Raw genomic sequence first — 21411 nt, 5'->3', positions numbered from 1 at the left:
GCTCTGGGGAGACCTTAGAGTGGCCTTCCAGTACTTAAAAGAGGCTACAGGAAAGATGGGGAGGGACTCTATCAGGGAGTGTAGGGATAGGGTGAGGGGGGATGGTTTTAAACTAAAAGAGGGAAGATTTAGATTAGATATCAGGAAGAAATTCTTCACTGTGAGGGTGGTGAGACACTGGCACAGGTTGCCCAGAAAAACTGTGGCTGCCCCCTCCCTGGCAGATTTGAGCAACCTGGTCCATGGCAGGGGGGTTTGAACTAGACAATCTTTAAGGTCCCTTCCAACTCCAATCCATTCTATGATTCTTTGACTTTTTACAGAGTCAGAGTCATATTCTAACTCCCCGTTTTATTAAGATGAAACTAGAAGACTCAGCTAACCTTAAGAAAAATTGTTTTCAGGATTTTGGGAACCTCTTTTTGAATTGCTTAACAATTGTAGCTATTCAGATTGCCAGGTGGCACACCAAATCCCAGCATAACTCAACTCAGCAGGTACAACTTGAATTAGTTTTAGACTCCTTAAATTAGGCTTTAGCTTCAGTGACAGAATAGCTATGGTTCTCTTATGAACAGAATTGCCATAAAGGTTTTGATATGGACTCTCAGGGAAATTGGGCTAATATACTGTTAATATGGTGGATATTACAGAAATACAACAGAAGTATCATGACACTGATTTTACTGATAATTATGGGTATACCATAAGTAATATAAAAATTATTAGTCGCAAATCCTAATGTTTTCATTAGTAGTAAGCAATGGTACTTGTGATAGCACTGCTCTGTTCTGTGACACACTGTTCACCTACTACAACTGTAGTATTGCATCCCACTTTGTCCCTCCCTCTTACACACACACACGCCCTACTCAAGCCTGGCATCAGGTTATGAGCATGATCTCTTCTCTTTCCTCCAGCAAGTACTGGAGCAGGGTAGACTCACAACTACTAAACCTAACTTCCAAGTTTTATTTATACTTTGAAGCTTAAGGTTCTAACCTATATTTATTAGCACTCCTGTCTAATGTGACTGTCAATATTTTCAACAGATAAATTTGACACCTATTTAGATTTTCCTTCTTAGAAACGAGCCTTTAGCCTCTTCAGTTTCTCTCTGCGATGTTAGCTCCGCAGGTCATAGTCTTTTCATATGTTACAATTCTGGCTACACAGTCTTCAAATACGTATTTATTTTAAACTTGCATATTGTCTGTTGCAGTTTGTGCTTCCCTCCATTGCCATTATTATTATGTTTATATTAAAAAAACAAAGATGTTCTTCAAACAAGTATTTAAATATCCCAAATTACCTTGAAAGTTCCTATTAAATAATACTGGTTTTCAGTCTTGTGTTCTTGCTTCCTCTTTATGAACAATCAATATAAGAAAGCCTTAAATGATAACTAGACCCCAGCATGAGTGAAAAATTACTTTAAATATGTAATGCTTTGGCTACTTAAAGAAAGTCTAAAAAAAGATTATACCTTATGACAGTCTTATGCAGCAGAGTGTACTTTCTCTTCAGCTCAGCTACTCTGGTGCCTGTGATTTTTCCAGTAGAAAATAGCTATGGAAGGGAAACAGACAGTTATGAAATCTCCTAAGCACTAATATTTTCATTCTGCTGCAGCCTTTTAGTTCATACCAGTCTTTTAACACACCAAATCGAATATACAACCAAATAAAATACACAGATGAAAAAAATGCTTATTTACATAATAATTTAAAGCATAAATGTAAGAATATAAAGAGTATGTCTGTCACAACTACAGTGCTACCCACAGCACCTTTTCTTGACTGATTTTTTTATCTGTATTAATATTTCATGGTAATTCTCTCTTGACTTCGAACTCAAGCTAAAAGTCATCTGTTTACCTCATTGCTTAACCGGTTGAGTTTTGGTATATACCAGCTGGCCTGCACAGGTGAAACTGAGGCTTGAAGTGTCTCCACAGGCAATATGGCTATCAGAAAGAGGAGCTGGATCGTCCCCAGGACACGGAATGCATTGCCTTACATGCCTGTGTAGGCCTTCAGCAAACACCAAAGATCAAACCACTCCACATACTTAGTACTACAAAACCCATACGTGTGTGATGCAGCATATCCATCTCTTAGGTGATTCCTCAGGTGCCTTGAGGACAGAAACTTGGGCCAATGAGCCAGCTCTTTTTAATATAAATAGGAAATAGGACTAGGAGCCCAATTTTGCCACTGGGAAATATCACAGCAGCAACACGATAGTATCTTCTGGGATATTTCCTCAGAAAAATTTTTTTTCCCTCCTCTGGTTACAGGTAAGGAGAACCAAGTTAAATCCAGGTAAAAAATGTAAGGTGATCTAACTCTGTAAAAGTCCATAGCTAGTGTTTTGAGGCTGCAAGTCAAATCTGTAACTTCTATGGGAACCTGTACAGAAACACGGTTGTGCAGATCTCCTGAAATGAGAAACCAAGTTACTACAGCACCAGGAAAATCCCAGAAGTCATACTTCAACCCTTATATTTGACAAGGCTTCCAGGGAAAGACCTTTTTCTAAGCTGAATTAAGGGCCATTTAAGAGATTCATTTGTGGGCTCTTCTATAGATGCCCCATTCTTGAATATCCAGAACCAGTCCTATGGTCAAGAAGCAGAACCCAAGTTAATATGCCAAAGGAAGTATATATTTTGTTGATAACTGCTTGATTTATGTGGTTTTTTTAAGATCCACTGCAAAATATGTCATGGTAGCAAAGACAATCTTTGCCATCTGAGACCCTGAGAAAAGGAAAGTAGATGTCTTTCATTTGTTTTCATGAGATTAAAGATAAGCAGCTCTCAAATATTTATTTTGGCATCCTCTATGATCCAAAGATATTGTTCATTTAAGGTTACAATACTAACTAGCACTTCTGTGAGAAAGAAAATATTTCTCTATATCAACCCATTTATTTCCTAGGCTCATATGTAGGTATAGTTATTTTATTTGAGTGGTACCTCACTAATGTCCTTTTCTCCATACTCCTCTGATCTATACCTACGAATTCCAGTTTTTCTTACCACTTAGCTTCTCACTGCAGACTTATGCCATGTTTGACAATGATTTTGCCAAAATAAACTTACTTGTCCTTGAGGCTGTGTCTTCTCCTTCATATCCATAAGCTTTTTACACCTTTTTTTTTAATTTCTCAGTTCAGTTCAGAGCGAAGAGCTCTATTCCAATAAGGCTAGTTCTATACAATGTGAAGACACGTAGCTTTGAGGACTACACAAGACAGACTGTATGGATAGCACACCAGCATGTCAAAGGATGGGAGTCAGACTTTTGTGAAAAGCATCATCACCAGATAGTTCCCACTACCACAACTTTATCTGGAAAGCTATCAGAGTTAGGACTGGGCTAACCTGATCCCAGGATTTTTTATTATAGTCCAGCACACTGTTTTCCCCAAGATTCTCAGGAAAGCAGAAGGGAAAGAGGCAATTCCTTGAGGAGAAGAAATAGTTGTGGAAGAAGGGAGAAAAAGCATGAGCCTACTGTATAAAAATTGTATTATTTGTAGTGGTAAAACCAGAGAAGAGATGATGCCCCTTTCAAGGCTGACTCTCCCACATATATGATAGTGGGTGATACATAAAAGAAATGAACCTCAGAAGCTATGTTAGCTGAATCAACGGATGCTCCCAGAAATTCACTGAATGCCTACAATAAAGCTAGCGATTGTTTTCCTTACACACTTCTAGCATACTGTTGAATAGCAAATTTCCAGTCCCTAACTACTAACAAAAATGAGAGATAGGACTGGAATGACAATAGGTAACTGTCTGGACCTAGAACTGTGTGCACAGTCAGCAGAAAATGAGTAACAGCTTTTTGCAAAAGATACTGAAAGTGGGTAGGGGTCACATTCTTTTAGAGCCAGTACTCAGTGGACAGTATAAAGGATAGAGTCAGTCTTGTTTGCCATCGGGTGAGCTGAGAAGTGAACAGTTTTCCAGCTGGGATGACTAGGAACCAAAGTCATCTGGAAATACCTAGAATGGAAGTAGAGTCAAGAAATTCATTGTCCTTCCATCTTCTGAAAAGGCTATTCACAGTCCAGAAGCAAACTGCCTCTTGTAGCTACGGACATCCTCCAGCTCAGTGGCAAATTACGGTAACTATTATAACAATATTTCCTGTATAGTTTCTCCTCAGAATATATTACACTTTATTACATTGTATGGAAACAAGAACATCTGGCCTTCTCAGTTTGTAATGACAGACCTTGCCTATCCCCTATCTGAGTAGATATGCTTCTGCCTCTGACATTCCATTCCATATCATCTCCTCACAAATCTTTTATATATCTTTATTTACAAGGACTCACACCTTACAGTGGAGAATAATATTAGCTACTAGGTTTCCTTTTAGACAGCAAAATAGCATTTGGAAAACTGCAATCTAAGGGAAAATAATCGGATTATCTTAATTTTGTAAAAATGTTCATGCCTATTATATCTATCCACCAGTTACTAAATTTTGTACTAAGTTCATAATAACCATTATAAAAGACATATACAGTATTTAGCACAACTACATTTTAAAATGCAGCACGTTATTATAAAAAAATCTACTTGAAACAGATTAAGTGAATACTTGCTTTGCCGATGCTTTTCTCCTCATCCAGAATAAATTTGATTTTGCAGGCAAATTATAAATATGCATGACAGAAGGCTGTATGAAAGGAGATATCTTGTACAAGGTACCTAACACCTCACACTTTCAGAAAATAAATGCTTTCCAGAGAGCATTAATGTCTTGTATTGTCAGTATTAAAGTCCCCAGGTTTCTGTGAAATCTGGTGCTAAAAGTCTTGCAAAGATTACTGTGAAAAAAAGATTCTCAAAATGGCCCATTTTGCACGTGTAACACAAGACTACACTGAATAATTTGATTAAATCCTAATAATAGCATAATCGAAATGTAAAAAATCGAAAATATTTCTGCATTTTTTATTATTTGTAAAAATGCTTGAGTTTAAACAATTCATATTTGAATAAGCTCTGGGTTAATTCAAATAACACTATACTTTGGCAGCAGTGACTATAATTAGTATTAGAGCTTCTAGATTTCAACATAAGGAAGTAAGCTTGCAAGTTAGTTTAAAAAAAGTTCAAAATAAAAAAAATAATAATTAAAGAACACACAAATAAACCAAGTAATGATAAAATAGCCAATAGTATTTATATATATACACATACATACACACACTCAAACATAATATTTCTAAATGAAGGTTCATAATCCTTTTCTCCAGGTCTGTTGGATCTTTATTAGCCACGTTTCTATAAAAAAAGCTGTGTCCAAAACTAATATCCCAAGTTTAAAAAGAAGTCACATTTCACTCCTCTGCCTTCCTCCCAAGACACACTCATAGTTCATTTTATTGCTTGGAAGCTCTCACGTTGCTGGGGCAAGTAAAATGGTAGTTCTCCTTAATTCAACTAATTGTGTTGCTACACTGAAAAGGACAAGTGAGAAGGTAGCGTAGTAAGGAAAAAAGAAGAGCTTGTGAATGGCAACTAAGGTTGTCTCTTTTTTTCAGTCCTGTGTTAACCATAATTCCCTGGAGAGAACTGAGATAATTTTGTTATACTGGTGATCTCAAATCCAGAGTTTGGAATATAGTTGGGTAAATATTCTTAAACTGTCGAGTCTTTTAGTCCCTTTCCATGTCAGCTATACTTAGCTGTATTTTGGTTTTCTCAGTTTTTCTTTCTCGTTATATAATGAACTGGGACCCCATACATTTTTAAACACAGTTGAAATCGATAGATCATCTGGATAAACTAAAATAGATTTTCCTTATCTAAACACAGAATTAATGAAAAGTTGGATGAAGATTTGGCTGCTAATGGATGGTTGCTTGGTGACTTTCTTCCTTCCTTTTCCCCATACTCCCATAAATGTAATTACATAAAAAGGATAGAAGTATGTATCTTATTACTGGATTTATTTGTATCTTTCCCTTTTAATTTTAAATTTCTGTTACGTTTCTTAAGTTACCCATTTCTTTTACTTTACACTCACCTTTAACTGATTAATATGAGTGTCATTTTCTAACTTTCTTACATTTTTTCATGCTACCTTGCTATTTGAAGCTTGGCTTTTCTACCAGAAAAACAAAACATAACACAACCAAACCCAAACCCAAATTCCAAAGCAAATTTGTTTCCTTCCATCAGTAAAAAGTCCCATGAAACAAAGTACGGGATAATTCTATCCTATAAAGACTGTGGAGGAAGATTTTTCTGAAAAGGGCAGAGGGAAGGGCATATCTATCATATTTTTCTAGCCGGAAAAGGCAGATTTTCTGGCTCTGGGCTGGAACCTTTTAAATATAGGAATATGTGAGAAAAACAGAAAATACTTATGCTCAAATAGCTGTTCTGTACCCTTGCATAACTTGTCTCTATACTCATACCAGTAATAAGTTCATATTCATTTGCTACCAACAGCTCCCCATCAAAGCTCTCTTCAAAATCTCTTGAAGAAAATTCCAAGAAGTGAGCACAGTCTGAGGTTACACACAATCTGAGGGAGCTCTTGTATATCCTTACATCTTAGCTGTAAGTCCACTAGCCCCTGGATGTAGGACCACGGTATTTTCTCCAAGGCTAGAAGAATGGATATAGATGAGATGTTGATAAGAAAGAGAAGATGTCAGAATATGAATAGTAATTTAAACCACAAAAGGGAGACAACCCACCTGACAAAGTATTTTTCCATGTGGGCAAAACCAGTGATACCTGGCCCTAACTACATCAACACCTCCTCACTCCTGCATGAAGTGCAGTAGGCTTTTACATTCTCCATGTTAACAGATTATACTCTATCCTTTCTGACAGTCAGCTCAAAGCAATACACCAAGGAACTCATCTGGAATTTCAAACCAAGTTTTCTGTAACACAAATGTGATTTAAATAAGAACTCTAAGAACTCTGACATTTCCCATTTTGAAGTACAATGCTTTTTTAAGCATCTTTTGGGACTCTCCAGAAGTGAATAAAACTGAGCCAAATTTCAAACTTAAAAAGATGATGCAATCTGAATGTTGGTCGAACTTCTCACACTCTTGATAAAAAGTATCAAGAAAAGTACAGAAGATAAATATAGCCACCACCAAGAAATTACTGATTACCATCACTCATTATGAAAGTGAAACACTTGAAGGCTTCCTAGGAAAGAATTTCAACAGTCCCTAGAATCTCTTCATTTCAGAGAAATGATGAAGCTAACACATGTTTCTAATTATGTTTGCAGATACTGCAAAATAACTAAAATGTATTCTAAGCTTGAATGGAATAATAACACTTTCCACCTCTTCACTCTAAGCTGTAGGTTTTGTAAGTATAACAAGACGTTACTACACTTGATTTTAATGCATAGAATCCAATAATTTGCATTAATTTTATTTCAAACATCTGAAAGGTCTCAACAAAAAACTCTTTTACCGCATAATAGGAGACAACAGAAAAATATCAGGGGGTTAATATATTTTATATTCTGTATACACCCGGGATTTCAGTACAGTATTAGCTGCTTGGCAAATGGCTCTTCTGGCCAGTCTGCTATGTGAGGTTTGGAATTTCCCCTCTGTGTTGTTTATTTGAAGAGCTTTTCTTACCTCTTTGGGGTAATATTTAAATGTTTAAACATTCAGGGAAGAAAAAGGATAAGTGCTCCTCTTTGAACAGAAAGCTCTGTATCCTTTGTCAAAATCCTCATTGACTCCACACTGTTGGGATGCCTGCCACTCAGCTCGGGTGTTCCTTAGTCTGCGGAGAAGGCAACAACGTCTCCCACTGACTTTCAGGGGTTATTTCTACATTTTAGGGGGACAACGTGTACAAGCATGCTGAACCCATGCTATGACTCTTGCATTTCTTTCTATCCATATTGCTGGCTATCAGTCTCCACAGAATCTATTTAACCCTTTAGAAGAGGTGAGCTAGGGGTATCTGCTGGTGTTTGACGTGCTTGCACCTGCTATCTCCAAATTATCTAGACAAAAGCTTGGACTCATGATAGTGCACTAGTTGAACTGAAGCTTCCTCAAGTTCAGCCCATTTCTCAGAGCAAGTTTAAAACTGAGTTTGCACTTGTGCCAGAACAGCACAGAATTGTCTACACAGAAATGGAAAACAAGGAGCATCTGCTCTAGGTCCTTAGCATCCCCATTGCCATCAACTTAAACTGACAGTGGTATGCTAACAATAAAATGAAGAAAAATGCTGCATACTAACTTGGCTTCTAAATGGCCAAATATAATAGTTTATATTGTTCTCAATTTTTAAGAATCTCTATCATTTCTCATTACTTCTGAAGATCATGTCCTGACTACTTCAAGATGGGGCATCCAAAAATGTAGGAACAAGAATTAAATGTCTATAGGGGTAGCATTTGTAACTTCTGGCAATACATTTATTTTAGAAAAAACAAAACAAAACAAAATAACCCACAAGAAAACTGCTCTAAAAACTAGAAGTACCAATGCCAGAGAATTTAATGGTCATAATGACTTCTGTGACAATTTAATCAGATTCACCTGAACAACACATAGGACAGTTTTTACCATCCTCACCACTTTTGCTACAGGGCTTGAAGTATGCACTTCATTTTCCAGAATACTTTGTTTACATAACTTTTATTAGAGCATAAAGTAAAGAATAAAATAAGCTCCATGTAATACAGGAGAGTAGCTGAGTCAAAAAAAGTAAGGCTGGAAGGGACCTCTGGATGCCATTCATTCCAACCTCTGGCTCCAAGTCAGGGATAGCTTCAAAATGAGACCAGGTTACCTCAGGGCCCTGTCCTGTCAAAGTTTTAAAATGCAGTGACTGAGTAAGCATGCAGTGGCTCAATAAATATTGCACCTGTTATAAGATAGTCTCTGTATTCTGCTGATGTACCAACAGCTCTCTCTACTTTTTACCCCAAAGAAGATAATGACTTGTCCTGAAGTATACTGAATCTAAATATTGACTACCTTACTTTGACTCACTTGCATATTTTTTCCAAACCATGCAGCTGAAGACTGAAATGTATTGCCTTTAGACTTCAGGAAGCATAAGAAAGGCAAAAAGAGATGCCAGAATACAGAATAATAATTAAACCAGTGTATTTAAGATTCTGATTATTTTTAATAATAAAATTTAACTCATTAAATTATTTCAGAGTGCTTTCCAGCATTTATAAGAAACAAGAAATATACTCAATGAGGCTCTTACTTGCCTTTGACAATAGAGGAAGCCAAAGATAGCAGATATTTAGATTACCTGAACTCTTTTTAATGTAAAGTGTTACATCACAATTTAGATATGCCCACTAATTATCATCATTACACTTTTTATTCAGTCATCTACATCACTCATTTTTCAATGTCTCAAATATTTATACAGTTATAGAAGACTAACACTTCTAAAACTATCTAGAGTTTCTCTACTCAACAATATTCCAGGTTTCAGCACATATTTCTAAGTATTTTAAGAGAAGATAAAAATCACTAATTTAAGACTGTAAATATTTAGTTACACCATAAATTGTAGCTATCAGTATTTCAATGACATTCTGCATTCCATTTTGTAGATTGGGAAACATTTAAAGTACAGACAGGAATAGCTATACTCCAGATATTTAGGGAACAATATGCCTTAAGTCATTATTCTGGAGAAAGGTTACAATGGTAGAAGGTAAAGAAAACTGCAATACGATTTTTAAACTAATGCTGTCATTAGAGTTAAAAAATATAGTGGGATTCCTCTCATCTGTAACTATACATATAGTGACAGGCAGTATATTTTTTAGGATAAGCACGGGAAGTCCCCAGGAAAAGCATATTTATTAGCCATTCAAGTAGAAAAATATTTGTCACTAAGTTTTGTCAACATTTAATTTAGGTGATAAACAATGATACCTGAAGCCATGAGGTTATTGGTTGCACAAATGCAGTCAGGCATTTCCCTCCTGATGTTTGTGATGAGCAAAATTATAACAAAGTAACAATATATTTGTATAAAAACACATTTATATGTAAATCTGTTTTCCCATAAAAGTGCTATTTTTGACTATTTGTAGGCCATTTCTACTTGGAAGCTAAAATAATTTTTTAAATTTAACAAAATTATTTTTTGTATTTCATAAAGTGCTTCACAAATTATTTTGACTTCTTTCCTATTCCAAGCAAAGCATGTCATGAATAAGAAGATCGCGTGCGCTTTTTAAAAATTGCATGTCATTATTTCACAAAATGAAGACATAAGGTTTACGGTTCCTTGAACTCTGCTGTCTGAAGGAAAGTGACTTGACTGCATTGGTTCCACATACAACAAGCCAGTAACTCAGAAGACAGAAGTCAAATGCTAAAAAAATGAGTCTGAGAAATTATTAATATCTACTCACTTTTTTTTTTATACAGAGTCTTTTATATCGATATACCATTGAAAGGCTCACAGTCACTACAGAGCATTTAGCACAAAAAAAAGCTATGTGCAGATGATGATACATAAACAAGACAAAACTGAAAGTGGGGTAAAGGCACACATGAAAAACATTATACCCACTTACGGTAGATAAAGCACTGTATTGCCTTACACAGAATTTCTACAATTTTACTTTTTTAATTACAGATGGATCAGACAGGCATCCTTTAATGAAAAATAAACTGCTGAAAAGCCTTCTAAAACTAACAAATATTTTCCCAAGGCATAGGTCATAACAGTAGTTTTGTCCTCTAGATCATGGGAAACAGTAATCCCTACATGGCCAATATCAAAATCAGCCACCATCAAGATGATAGTGAGAAAATATTGCATCTGGTGGCCAACTGTGGCTCAATAAAAGGGGGGATAAGAGACTGATAAGGTAGGTGTTTCAGGAAAGGAGATGGCTTTCCTGCTATCACCTGCTTGGCCATGAATCTCGAGAGGATACTGAGTATCCAGTACAGTCTTACACTGGCTGGTTTTACTGGAGCAGGTTTGAAGGAATCAAAAAGAAATTTTTCCAAAAAGACAGAGCAGGGAGAGGCTTCCGTATTTGGTATATCATCGTTCTTAAAGTTTATGTATTCCATATAATTGGCCAACTACAGCATCATCTGTGGCTATAGAAAAATGAAGTGTTCAGCAGTAAATTCTAGATTTTGGGCAGACAGATCTTCAGATGCCATGGGAGAAACAGAATGAATAGAAACTGTTTCATGGATCTCTAAAATATGGTCCCGACTCCTTGACAGAAGCAGTGATATTCTTTGATCACATTAATTTTTTAAAATGTATTACATTTACAATTGCTTATATAAATATCTACTACTTATATGCTCTATGTAAGTGTTGTCTTTCTGCCTGTCACCAGAATTTATAAAGCAAAGACCACTTTAAACAGATAAGAAATCCGTGTGGTGACAAGCTCAATGTAATCTGTATCTCAAAATATTAACAATTTAAATTAAATGGAATAGGACTGCCTTCCTTTTCATGCTCCGATGTGTTCTCATAAGACACTTGAGGAAGTTGAACAGGTAGTCCAGTGGACAACAAAAATACTGTTTGCCTGGAAAATGACTACTAAATTAAAAAAGAATTGAATTAACCAAAAAAAAATCCTAAATCAAAATTTGTTTCTAGTATGCACTTCTGGTATGTATTCCACATTGTGGGAAAAGCTGAAAGTGAATCTAATTGCTTTTCATCCTCTTTTCTCAGCCAAAACGGATCACAGAATCACTGAAGTCTATAGAAAACATCAAGAATATTACTGCAGCAGTTGAATCTTAACACATTCCACCTTTGCCACCAAAATGGTTTATATGAATGAGCCGAGATGTGCTTTAGGTTTGTTCATACCAATCACTCAAACAGCCTGCACAAACCTGAGTGTTTTGCAGCAACTCTTCTGCAGGAGATGGTAACTCCCAGCACACACAGAAATCCAAAATGGCAAACTTTTGTGTTTTAAATTGCCGTAGTCACTAGTTAAATTAACATCTGCCTATGGTCTTAACTTTCTTGTTTTCTATTTGACCTACTTCCCATTATCTGCCAGAAAAGAAACCTTGCTCTAAAACGTCATGGGAATGGTTCACGCTGCTTTTGATAAACTTTGAATAAACAGTCCTGAGACAAGTCTATTAAACCAAAATATATTACTTCTTTAACCTTGCAACCACTGGGTAGTTCTGGGAACAGATATAAAATCTTCAGCAGAATTTAAGAATATCACAAGCTCTCAGTTATCTTCTTATTTTAGGAAGATATGTCTGTAAGAGTAAGATATCTCTTCAGTCCACAGGAGGAAAAGTAGATTCCTAAAAAGAAGACTAAAAGAGATGAAAAGCTATGAGAAAATGACCTTTAACCAAACAAAAGACCTTGGTAGAAAATTCTCCCTTGTGGTCATTGGCTGTTATTCAGCTAGATCCTTTCACAGTTGAAAAAGACTGGCTTTGCTTTTGGGTTTTGTGATTGCTTAACTACTTTGAAGTTTTAAGTATTAAACAGAACACTCTAGGGATCTAGAAAAGCCCCATCTGGGAAGAAACTTTGTTTATAAACAAACTGCAGTTCTCAATTTTATCTGGTCCAGTATTTCTGCCATAAGCCGCATAAGCATCTTACAGTTTAAGATTGCTCAGTGCCCCTTCTAAGGGCAAAGATTCGTTAAAAACTCAGTTTTCAAAGTTTGCTTCATTTATCCCGAGGAAGATAAGAGGTGCAAAACACAAAATAGTCTGGGGCATATTACTTTGAGTTCTGGAAGGAAGAAGAGAGACCTGAAAAATTGTTGGGAATGGACATTGCCTGACACAACAAGAAGAAAGACGAGTCCTCAGTTAGAAGACTGCTCCAGGTAGGAGAAGCGTGCAGATATCTGATGTAGAAATGGGTCTTTCAGGCTCCAAACAGACTGCTGATCAGACTAGTAACAAAATCAGAAGGGTAGCAGAGCATCTCAAGTTACAGAAATCTCACCCAAAGGAGGAAGTAAGTATCCCAAAATGAAGGTATTTAAGGGATCAAGGAATTAATGTCTCAGGACAAAGATGATTAAAAAACTCAGATACCTCACATTACTATCTGAACTTTCTTTTCTTAACATTCAGCATTACTAGAAATTTCTGCACCCTTCTTTAAGTTACTAAGTTCTAATGATATTTTAGGCTTTCGATGCAGCACAACAGTCATAAATTATAACAATATTTGATAAGCATTTAAACATTTCAAGGCAATTCATAAGATGTGGTCTACCAAGGATAATTATTATTAATTTTACAGATACAGAATAGTTTTTCCAGTCCAAAGTCCCACAGCTGAGTTCATTGTAAATTGAACAAACAGCAGTGTGGGGGCAATATGGTTCCCATATAACTAGGATTTAGGAATTCGATTATATTTCTAAAGGCCCTCAAAATAGGCTGGTATAGCTTTCCTCAATTTGACAGTAGCAGCCAAACAGGAGAACAAGGCTCTGTAAACACCTGATTTTAGACTGATAAAAAATTTAAGATCCTATCAATCAAATGAAAAATTTCTAAATTTTAGTCACAAATTTAAATCATACATTTCACCTTTACAAACATTTCAGCTTTGATGCATTTTTAACAAAACCAAAGTGATGTCAATATTTTACACCCAAGTTGCAGTCTGGGGTGGATCCTTCACCTCACTGCTGAGGAACTATCATGATCTGAAAGGGAGAGATACACAGTTTTGCCACATAACTAGAAATGCCATGTCAGGTTCTGGGATGTTCATTTAGAACATGGGAAAGGTAGATTCAAACCCCCTTTCTCAAGAAAGTGCCCAGACCGTTGTGCTATGCAGGAATCTGAAGGAACTGTTGCAGCAGGTTAGACAAGTAGGGTTTTTTATCAAGCCTCCCTCCTGTACTATCAATATAAGCTTGTGGTCTCTATAAAAGCTAGTAACATTCCAGAGATCATGAACGTATGGAGTATGTGTGTGACTAATGTTTGTTTAATGTTTAATCTGTATTATGAGTAATTTCAAATAGGGTTTAGGGACATAAATTGTTCAGATTGGACTAATTAAACAAGAACTGGTGTAAAAACCCTTTACTCATGCAGTTTATTTGGCTCGAGTGAGCTATGAATGCACGAATATGTATGTGCCCGTGTAGCCTTCCTTTGAGGCACAAGGAAAAGACACAGATTATTAAAATTGCATAGGCACCACGTGAGAATGGCAAAGGTGGCTGTAGAATAAAAATGAGGAAGTACCTGGCAAATGTCACCTAGAGCTGAAGTATTCCATTTGGTGTCATTTAGTCCTCTGAAGTACATGATTAACTCTTAAAGCTGATACAAGGCACAAAAAAAAGAAAAGCAGGAACTGAAAATCAGGAAGACAGAAAAGAATGCCCCAAACTGATGGGCCCATGGGAGCTTCTTCCCTGGCTCTCTGCCTTGCTTTGGATTTAGAATTCAGGACATTATTCAGAAGACCAGGATTTGCTTTGGGTTTCTGGACAATCAATCCAACAACTAGGATCCCAGGCATCAAAGCAGGGGAGGGTAAGTTCCCTTACCTTTACTTAGAAAGGTGAGAATTTCTCAGAATCAGGTAACAGTGAATTTTAACTGTGATGTGTCATACATGAATATTCCAGGTAACTATTCTAAGCAGTGCTAAGCAAAATAGGAGGAAGAAACTGCTGTTCATCCTCCTTAGTTTGTGAAAACTATCCTGAAAAATGTTTGGAACTAAAACTGTATGTGCATTTCAACATGCTTTGAGATTTAAATCATTTTCATGAATACATCTGTTCATGAACCTATACAGTTTTAGGAATAAGGGGACTGGGTGACAGCAAAGCTATTACTGGCATAAACCTCATACTTGGGAAGGGGCTGTTTTTCCCCTTTTCCACCTGCTGTGGTAAAACTGCAGTCTGGTTTTGAAAAGCAGTTTTAGAACATTCAGATCTTAAGAAATAGATGTTAGAGGACTGATTTTTTTTTTTCCCCCAAAAAAGAAAATCCATGTGCAACAAGGAATGGAATTAAATTGCATAAGTGATCAGCACACATGCATTTCATAATTTTGCTTACATACACTAGTTCTGAGTCAGGAATACTCACTGAAACATGCTACTCTTGCAAGCACTACCTACTTTGCTCTGTTATTAATCACACGTGATGCAAGCACTCCCACCCATTTCTGAGAACAGTGTAGGCAGTCTGATAACTCACAGGCTTCAAGCTGCCCTTATAAAGTCGTTCCACTTGTGCACACTTCCTCATACTGCTAGTTTCTCTGTGAAGATGAAGCTGCTTGTTTACTTAGTCTTGCTGAAGACAGCTCTCCTCACTTTAACAAATGTCTTTGCAGTTATTTTAGAAGATGAAGAGGATGCTAAAGAAGGAAAACTTACTGAGACTTGTCCTATAAAGCTCAAAACTAATCGGAAATGTGATGGAGGAGAGGATTGTCCTTATCAGATAAATCTGCCTCCGATGACCATCCAGTTACCCAAAGAATTCAGACTGCTTGAGAAGACTCTCAAAGAAGTACAGACCCTCAAAGAAGCAGTAAACAAGCTGAAGAAATGCTGCCAGCTGCAGGCAGATGACAACCAAGAGAGAGACAGTAGTAATGAATTCCAGCTACCTAATGCAGAAACTCCAGCAGAAACGAGCACAATCCAAGATAACAGAGTAAAGGACCTGCAAAGCAAAGTTAACAGAATGGCAACCAGCTTGAAAAATGCAAAGAGCCAGATTCAGACACTGCAGGGTCGTTTAGAGAAGATGAGCCTCATAAATATGAACAATGTAGAACATTATGTTGACAGCAAAGTTGCTAATTTGACATTTGTTGTGAACAGCCTTGATAACAAATGTTCTTCTAAATGTCCAGCAATGCAACCAAGACCCGGTATGTAACCTGTTAATCCTTACTGCCTGTATAAGTTTTCTGTGCATTTTATAAATATTAGCCAAACAATTTAAAATATATTTTAACTAAATAGCTGTGCTATTAACTTCACAAGTAAAGTATTTGCTCTGTAGTGTTTATTTATACTGCTGTAAAGTATTTCAGCTGCCACTAGAGGGTTACTGAGAACTGCAGGTGTTCAGTTCCTCCTAGAATTGGACTTTACTATGGGATTTAAAACATGAATTTTCAAATTACCCCCCCCCTTTTTTTTTCCCCAATTCAATTAGTAAACATGAAAAATTAACTTACTATTTTACACCCTACTACCCTTCATTAAGGATATTAAATATGTGAACTATGTATGTTTTCTCCTTGGATGACAAGGTAAATTTTCTCTAGGTGTGCCTTTATGGGTTTTTTTCAATGTGAAACTGCAATTATTCTGAAACTTGTCTGCAAGTCATTATTAAACATCAAGAGAATCTAGTAAACTTTTAAACAGATTGATAATAAAAGAATATTTCTACCATCACAGTGAATATCTGAAAGGCTTAGATAAAAAAGCTTAACTACTTCTCTAGGGTAATGTATGTACTATCATTTTAATACTAAACCCTTAACATGAATCTAATATCTAAACAATATAAAATAGAAAACAGGTGTTATCACTGACACTTTTTTCTATTACTTTTTAATTGTCCTAATTAAAACTAGGAAATAGAACTAATAATTTCTTTCTAATGTTGACTCATTAAGAGAAGATTAAAGGTCTTTTTGAAGTCATAAAGTTTTTATATCACATGTAAGAATCTTTCAAATCAAGAAATAGTCACTAGATGGTCTGTGTATTCTACCACTTAGATCATACATACGAAGATAGGGTTCTCTAGAGATAAAGCAAAGAAAAATCAGGCTGCATTACAGTTTTTAAGCCTCTGTTGCTTAGCATTCAAGTTTTAAAATAAAACTGTTCTTCTGTCTACCCATATTAAAAATTGAAGGATCTGCAGATGGTACAGTGTATGTACAGCTGAAATTCTTGAAAGTGTGAAAACAGCAAATGAATAATAATAAAGGTAATGCATTTACTATATCAACAATCTGCTTAAATCAGGTATCAGTATAAATCAGTTACTTTAATTCAGATATAAAACATTCACAAAAAGAATGATAATGGGAATGAATCAAATTCAAGTACAGTACTTCATAACAGACTAATTTTAGAGAATTCTCACACTGAAATGTTGAGTACTGATCATAGTATATAATCATGTGGATATTTCTTATATTTTACAGTAACTGATGCTAAAATTGTTTGTAGCAGCAATATGTACACTATGAAAACTAGCAAGGATAACAGCTACACCTTTTCCCCATACAGAAGCTATTCCTGCTTCCACTGAAAGTAACAGCAAACTTTATTTAAATAGGAGTTGGATTATAAAAGCATTTTAGCTGAAATGTATATTCTCTGTCAGTATCTGCTCTGAAACTTGTTCCACCAAACATCTTACAGTTCAGTGAAATAACGAGACTGTTGTGGATTCAAGAAGCTTTCATAGATGCCTAGTTTTTTGTACAGGCAGTTTTTTGTAGAGGCAAGAAAGGACTCCTGAGTCTTAGCCTCTGTTGCAGCCTGAAAGAGAATACTCCTCTTTTTCAAGAAGCAGTTTAATAGTTTCATTTTTTTCTAGGAAAAATATGCAATTTAAGCCTGCAAATGAACAGGCACATAAATTGAAATCTGCAATACGAATGAACATTATGATTTTGACTGTTAACTCAGAAATTCTGAGAGTTCTCTGTATCACTTACTTAAGAACTTGGAATTATAATACCATTTGGTTGAACACAATGTCATTACTTCATGACATTGTGGATCAAAAATGGATTTCCACTCTGCAGGAAAAACCTGGGGCTATTTTTCTTCTGAATAGAATACATCATCTATCAGTGCAAAAAAAGCTGTGTTAATGGTAGATGATAAAACTTTTTCTTCCTGTAAAGCCAGCAATGCCACATAAACAGGAAAGCACCATCACTTTTATAGCTTAATCTTTCTAGGAATAGCATTACTACAATAAATCAGACAATTTTATTACTTTTTTTTCCTGTTGCCTAAAGTACAGTCAACATTAAGACATGAAATATTCTTAATGATGTTATGTTCTGTATCAAGTGATGTCAACTGAACAACAGCCAGGTTAATGTCATTCCCATATGGAGAAAGCTTTTTCTCTGACATACTGCCAGATGAAAAGTTAAATTATAGACAGGGTGTGATGGAATATCCTTAAAATACAAAAAGCAGCAAGTGTGAAAAAAACCCAAAGCATTAGAAATCTCAACTAAAGAAATTGGTCTGAACTTACAGGAGGTAGTGAAAGGATAAAGAGAAGGGTAGAGATAAGGAGAAAGGGGAAAGGAAACAATGAAAATGCCCCCCTATTAGGCAGTTTTGATACAAAAAGTCTTTAAAATGAGTTTTTTTCAGGCAGCTATCTGATGCAGATTCTAGATGGCGTGAATTATAGAATAAACCTGATGGAAGAAAACTGTTTCTCTCTAGAACTGAAATTGCTGTAATTATGTAGAAGCCTATCCAATCCAAGTTCTGTATGCCACATCAGTCTGGGTAAAAACATGCTTATTTTGAAATTGAAATTATGTTTATTCTAACACTATCTGTTCTTCCCCCAGTTATACAAATAATGCAGAGAGACTGTGCTGATCATTACACAGCAGGCAGAAGGAGTAACGGACTCTACAGGATTAGCCCTGACCCCAGAAATGATAGCTTTGAAGTTTACTGTGACATGCGAACACATGGAGGCGGCTGGACAGTGCTGCAACGGCGTCAGGATGGTAGCACTAACTTTAACAGAACCTGGAATGACTACAAAAATGGCTTTGGAAACCTCAGCAGGGAGTTTTGGCTGGGGAATGACAAAATTCACCTCCTGACAAAGAGCCAGGAAATGCAGCTAAGAATTGAACTTGAAGATTTTAATGGTATCAGGGAGTACGCGAAATATGAACACTTCTATGTGGCCAACGAATATCTAAAGTACCGTCTAAGCGTTCACGGCTACAGCGGCACAGCAGGAGATGCCCTTCACTACAGCAAGCATTACAACCACGATCAAAAGTTCTTCACAACTCCAGACAAGGACAATGATCGGTATCCATCAGGAAACTGTGGGGCATACTACAGCTCTGGCTGGTGGTTTGATGCGTGCTTGTCTGCCAACCTCAATGGCAAGTACTACCACAAGAAATACAAAGGTGTTCGCAATGGCATTTTCTGGGGTACATGGCATGGTATTTCTGATGATATTCCCAGTGGATATAGGCAAGCCTTTAAATCAGTAAAAATCATGATCAGACCCAAAAGTTTTGTGCAGTAATTCTACACTTTTCTCTTAACTAGTCTGCATTGGATTGCACTCAAAATCTTACTTACTCAGTATTATACTCAGAACTCAATTATTCAGTTATGTTTGGCATAAAATAGTTCTAGACAAAACATACTTCCACATAAATTTTTAGAGATGGTTTGACCCATATAATGTATTAAAGCCAGCATAAATGTTTCTGAATAGTTATAGCTAAAACATAATAGAGGTTGAGTCTTGGTATTGTTATGTAAATATTCTAAACATTGCTTTTGGTACTTTTACTGACTGTGACATACCAGAGAATTTAAAACTTACAAATGTCTTCCACAAATTGTGTCTGAATGAACACCTCCATTTTAACCTGAAAATAACGCAGAGGTATAACTGATAATCTGTCAACACTTAGAAGGAAAATTAGTCTTTCTAAAACATCCTGACTTTGTAGATCATTTGTCCCTCACAACTTCAAAGGTATACCAAGGCAATATCAAGTGAAGTTAGGAAAAGTACTACAAGTTATTATTTTTAAAGGTCTAGGAAAGAGAGAGCCACACAGTTTGCCCAAAGACACAAAAAAAGCCTTGAAGAAAACTTACGAAATGAAGATGAATCCTCAAATCTTATCCCCTTTGTCAAAGATTATTCAAAGAAGTTGGTGAAGGAATTTAATAAAAGCAAGTGGAAATAATGTAGACAGCATGTAATGAAAGACAGTATTTCTTGCTCATTTTGGTGGTTCTGTTCAAGCTGAAGGTCCTGTTTGTTGTTTATGGGAGAAAGGACATATTACATAGCTTATTGCACATTTATGCAGCCAAGTAGACAGGTAGGAAGGACACACATCAAGAAGAATTCCTGTCTTTGTATTAATGCCTCTAAATACATACAAGAAGCATTTACAGTGCCATTTTTCTTTCTTGTCAATCTTTCAAGTAAGCCAGATGTTACAAGATGATTCTTGTAGAGACTCAAGCTCTCATTTAAGTACATCTCACTCTAGGTACCATTAGACCTTAAAATTATAAGATTATTTATTTCGCAAGATAGAAAAAGACTGTGTTCTCCCCATTTTCTAAGTACCACAAAAACATGAACTGGCAAGTATGAACAGAAAAGAGTCTGTGAAATACTTTTTTCCTCTAAAATGTAACAAATGAAACAATAAAATTTTTAAATACTTCAAGAAGTGCAAATTAGAGATATTACTATTAAAGCTCATGTTGTAGACAGCAAGCACAGATTTGACTACATGTATCTATTGCCTCACCTACAAAGGACATGGCTCTGTAATCACAGCGACTAACATTCTGAGTGGAGATGCAGCTTACCTCAGCAAGAGGCTGGTTTACTATGTTCCTTATGCCAGTCCTGAGACACACATAAACTATACTGACTGTATTTCTTCACCAGTTAAAGTGTGGTCTTTGCTGGCATAACCATTTTGATTAAGAGACATGCCAAAAAAAAAGTATACACCTGACCTAATACTTTACAAATATGACCTTTACTGGTTTTTTTTAAGATGATAATGAAGAACTATTATGGTTACAAGTTATGCAAATGAGCAACAGTGGCAATTGCTAAATTGTAAAATATTAATATATATTTTAAGGAAGTAAATACTTTGAAGGCTATTTCAGTGTGAAGTGTAATTTGGTTTATTTTATTCCAATTTTAAAGAGTAATGGAAAATTCTAATTGCAAGATGTATAATCTTTGAGAATGTGTTTTGAAGTTATAGAATATTTATTTTGGGATAAAAAAGGATTGTCTAAACAACAAAAAAAAAAACCTTATGACGTATTGGTTAGAAAAGTAAATAACTGCTTGCATATGATTCATTTAATCCTTTTTCATGAAATGCACAATTTGCTCTTATTCATGGTAACTAGCTCAGTATAACTTACAGTATCTACAAGCTTCTACTTGAAAATGTCTTTTTCCTGCTAAGTTGTTAGAAGAGAAACTGTCCTTTTGTTATCCTGTTTAAAGGAAACTTTGTAAAACACAGAAATTTTATCAGAATAAGCAAATATGACTAATATCACCTATAAAAGCCTTGTCTGATGTCTTTAAAAAAAAAAAAAG

The 21411-nt window shown here is 35.8% G+C and overlaps 2 protein-coding genes across 3 annotated transcripts in view; one reads left to right on the top strand and one right to left on the bottom strand.

The window, feature by feature from the left end:
• The window catches only part of CCDC146 (coiled-coil domain containing 146), a 70781-nt gene that overhangs the window by 39775 nt on the left and 9595 nt on the right, over positions 1-21411 (bottom strand). Inside the window, exon 2 of the mRNA XM_026862581.1 lies at positions 1487-1569. Within this exon, the coding sequence (XP_026718382.1) occupies positions 1487-1569 (83 nt within the window). The remainder of the gene's footprint in view (positions 1-1486; positions 1570-21411) is intronic.
• The window catches only part of FGL2 (fibrinogen like 2), a 6655-nt gene continuing 473 nt past the window's right edge, over positions 15230-21411 (top strand). Inside the window, exons 1-2 of one of the 2 annotated variants that reach the window (XM_026862569.1) lie at positions 15230-15922; positions 18626-19277. In XM_026862569.1, coding sequence (XP_026718370.1) covers positions 15310-15922; positions 18626-19277 — 1265 coding nt within the window. In that variant the 5' untranslated portion in view covers positions 15230-15309. Of the gene's footprint in view, positions 15923-18625; positions 21405-21411 lie in introns of those variants that run through there. The other variant, XM_026862561.1, reaches the window with a different exon arrangement.

Source organism: Athene cunicularia, assembly GCF_003259725.1.
Source record: "Athene cunicularia isolate RWA chromosome 1 unlocalized genomic scaffold, athCun1 chr1_part2, whole genome shotgun sequence".
Classification (NCBI taxonomy): Eukaryota; Metazoa; Chordata; class Aves; order Strigiformes; family Strigidae; genus Athene; species Athene cunicularia.
Note: the sequence above shows the minus strand (reverse complement) of the source record. Positions and strands in the feature narration are given on the sequence as shown.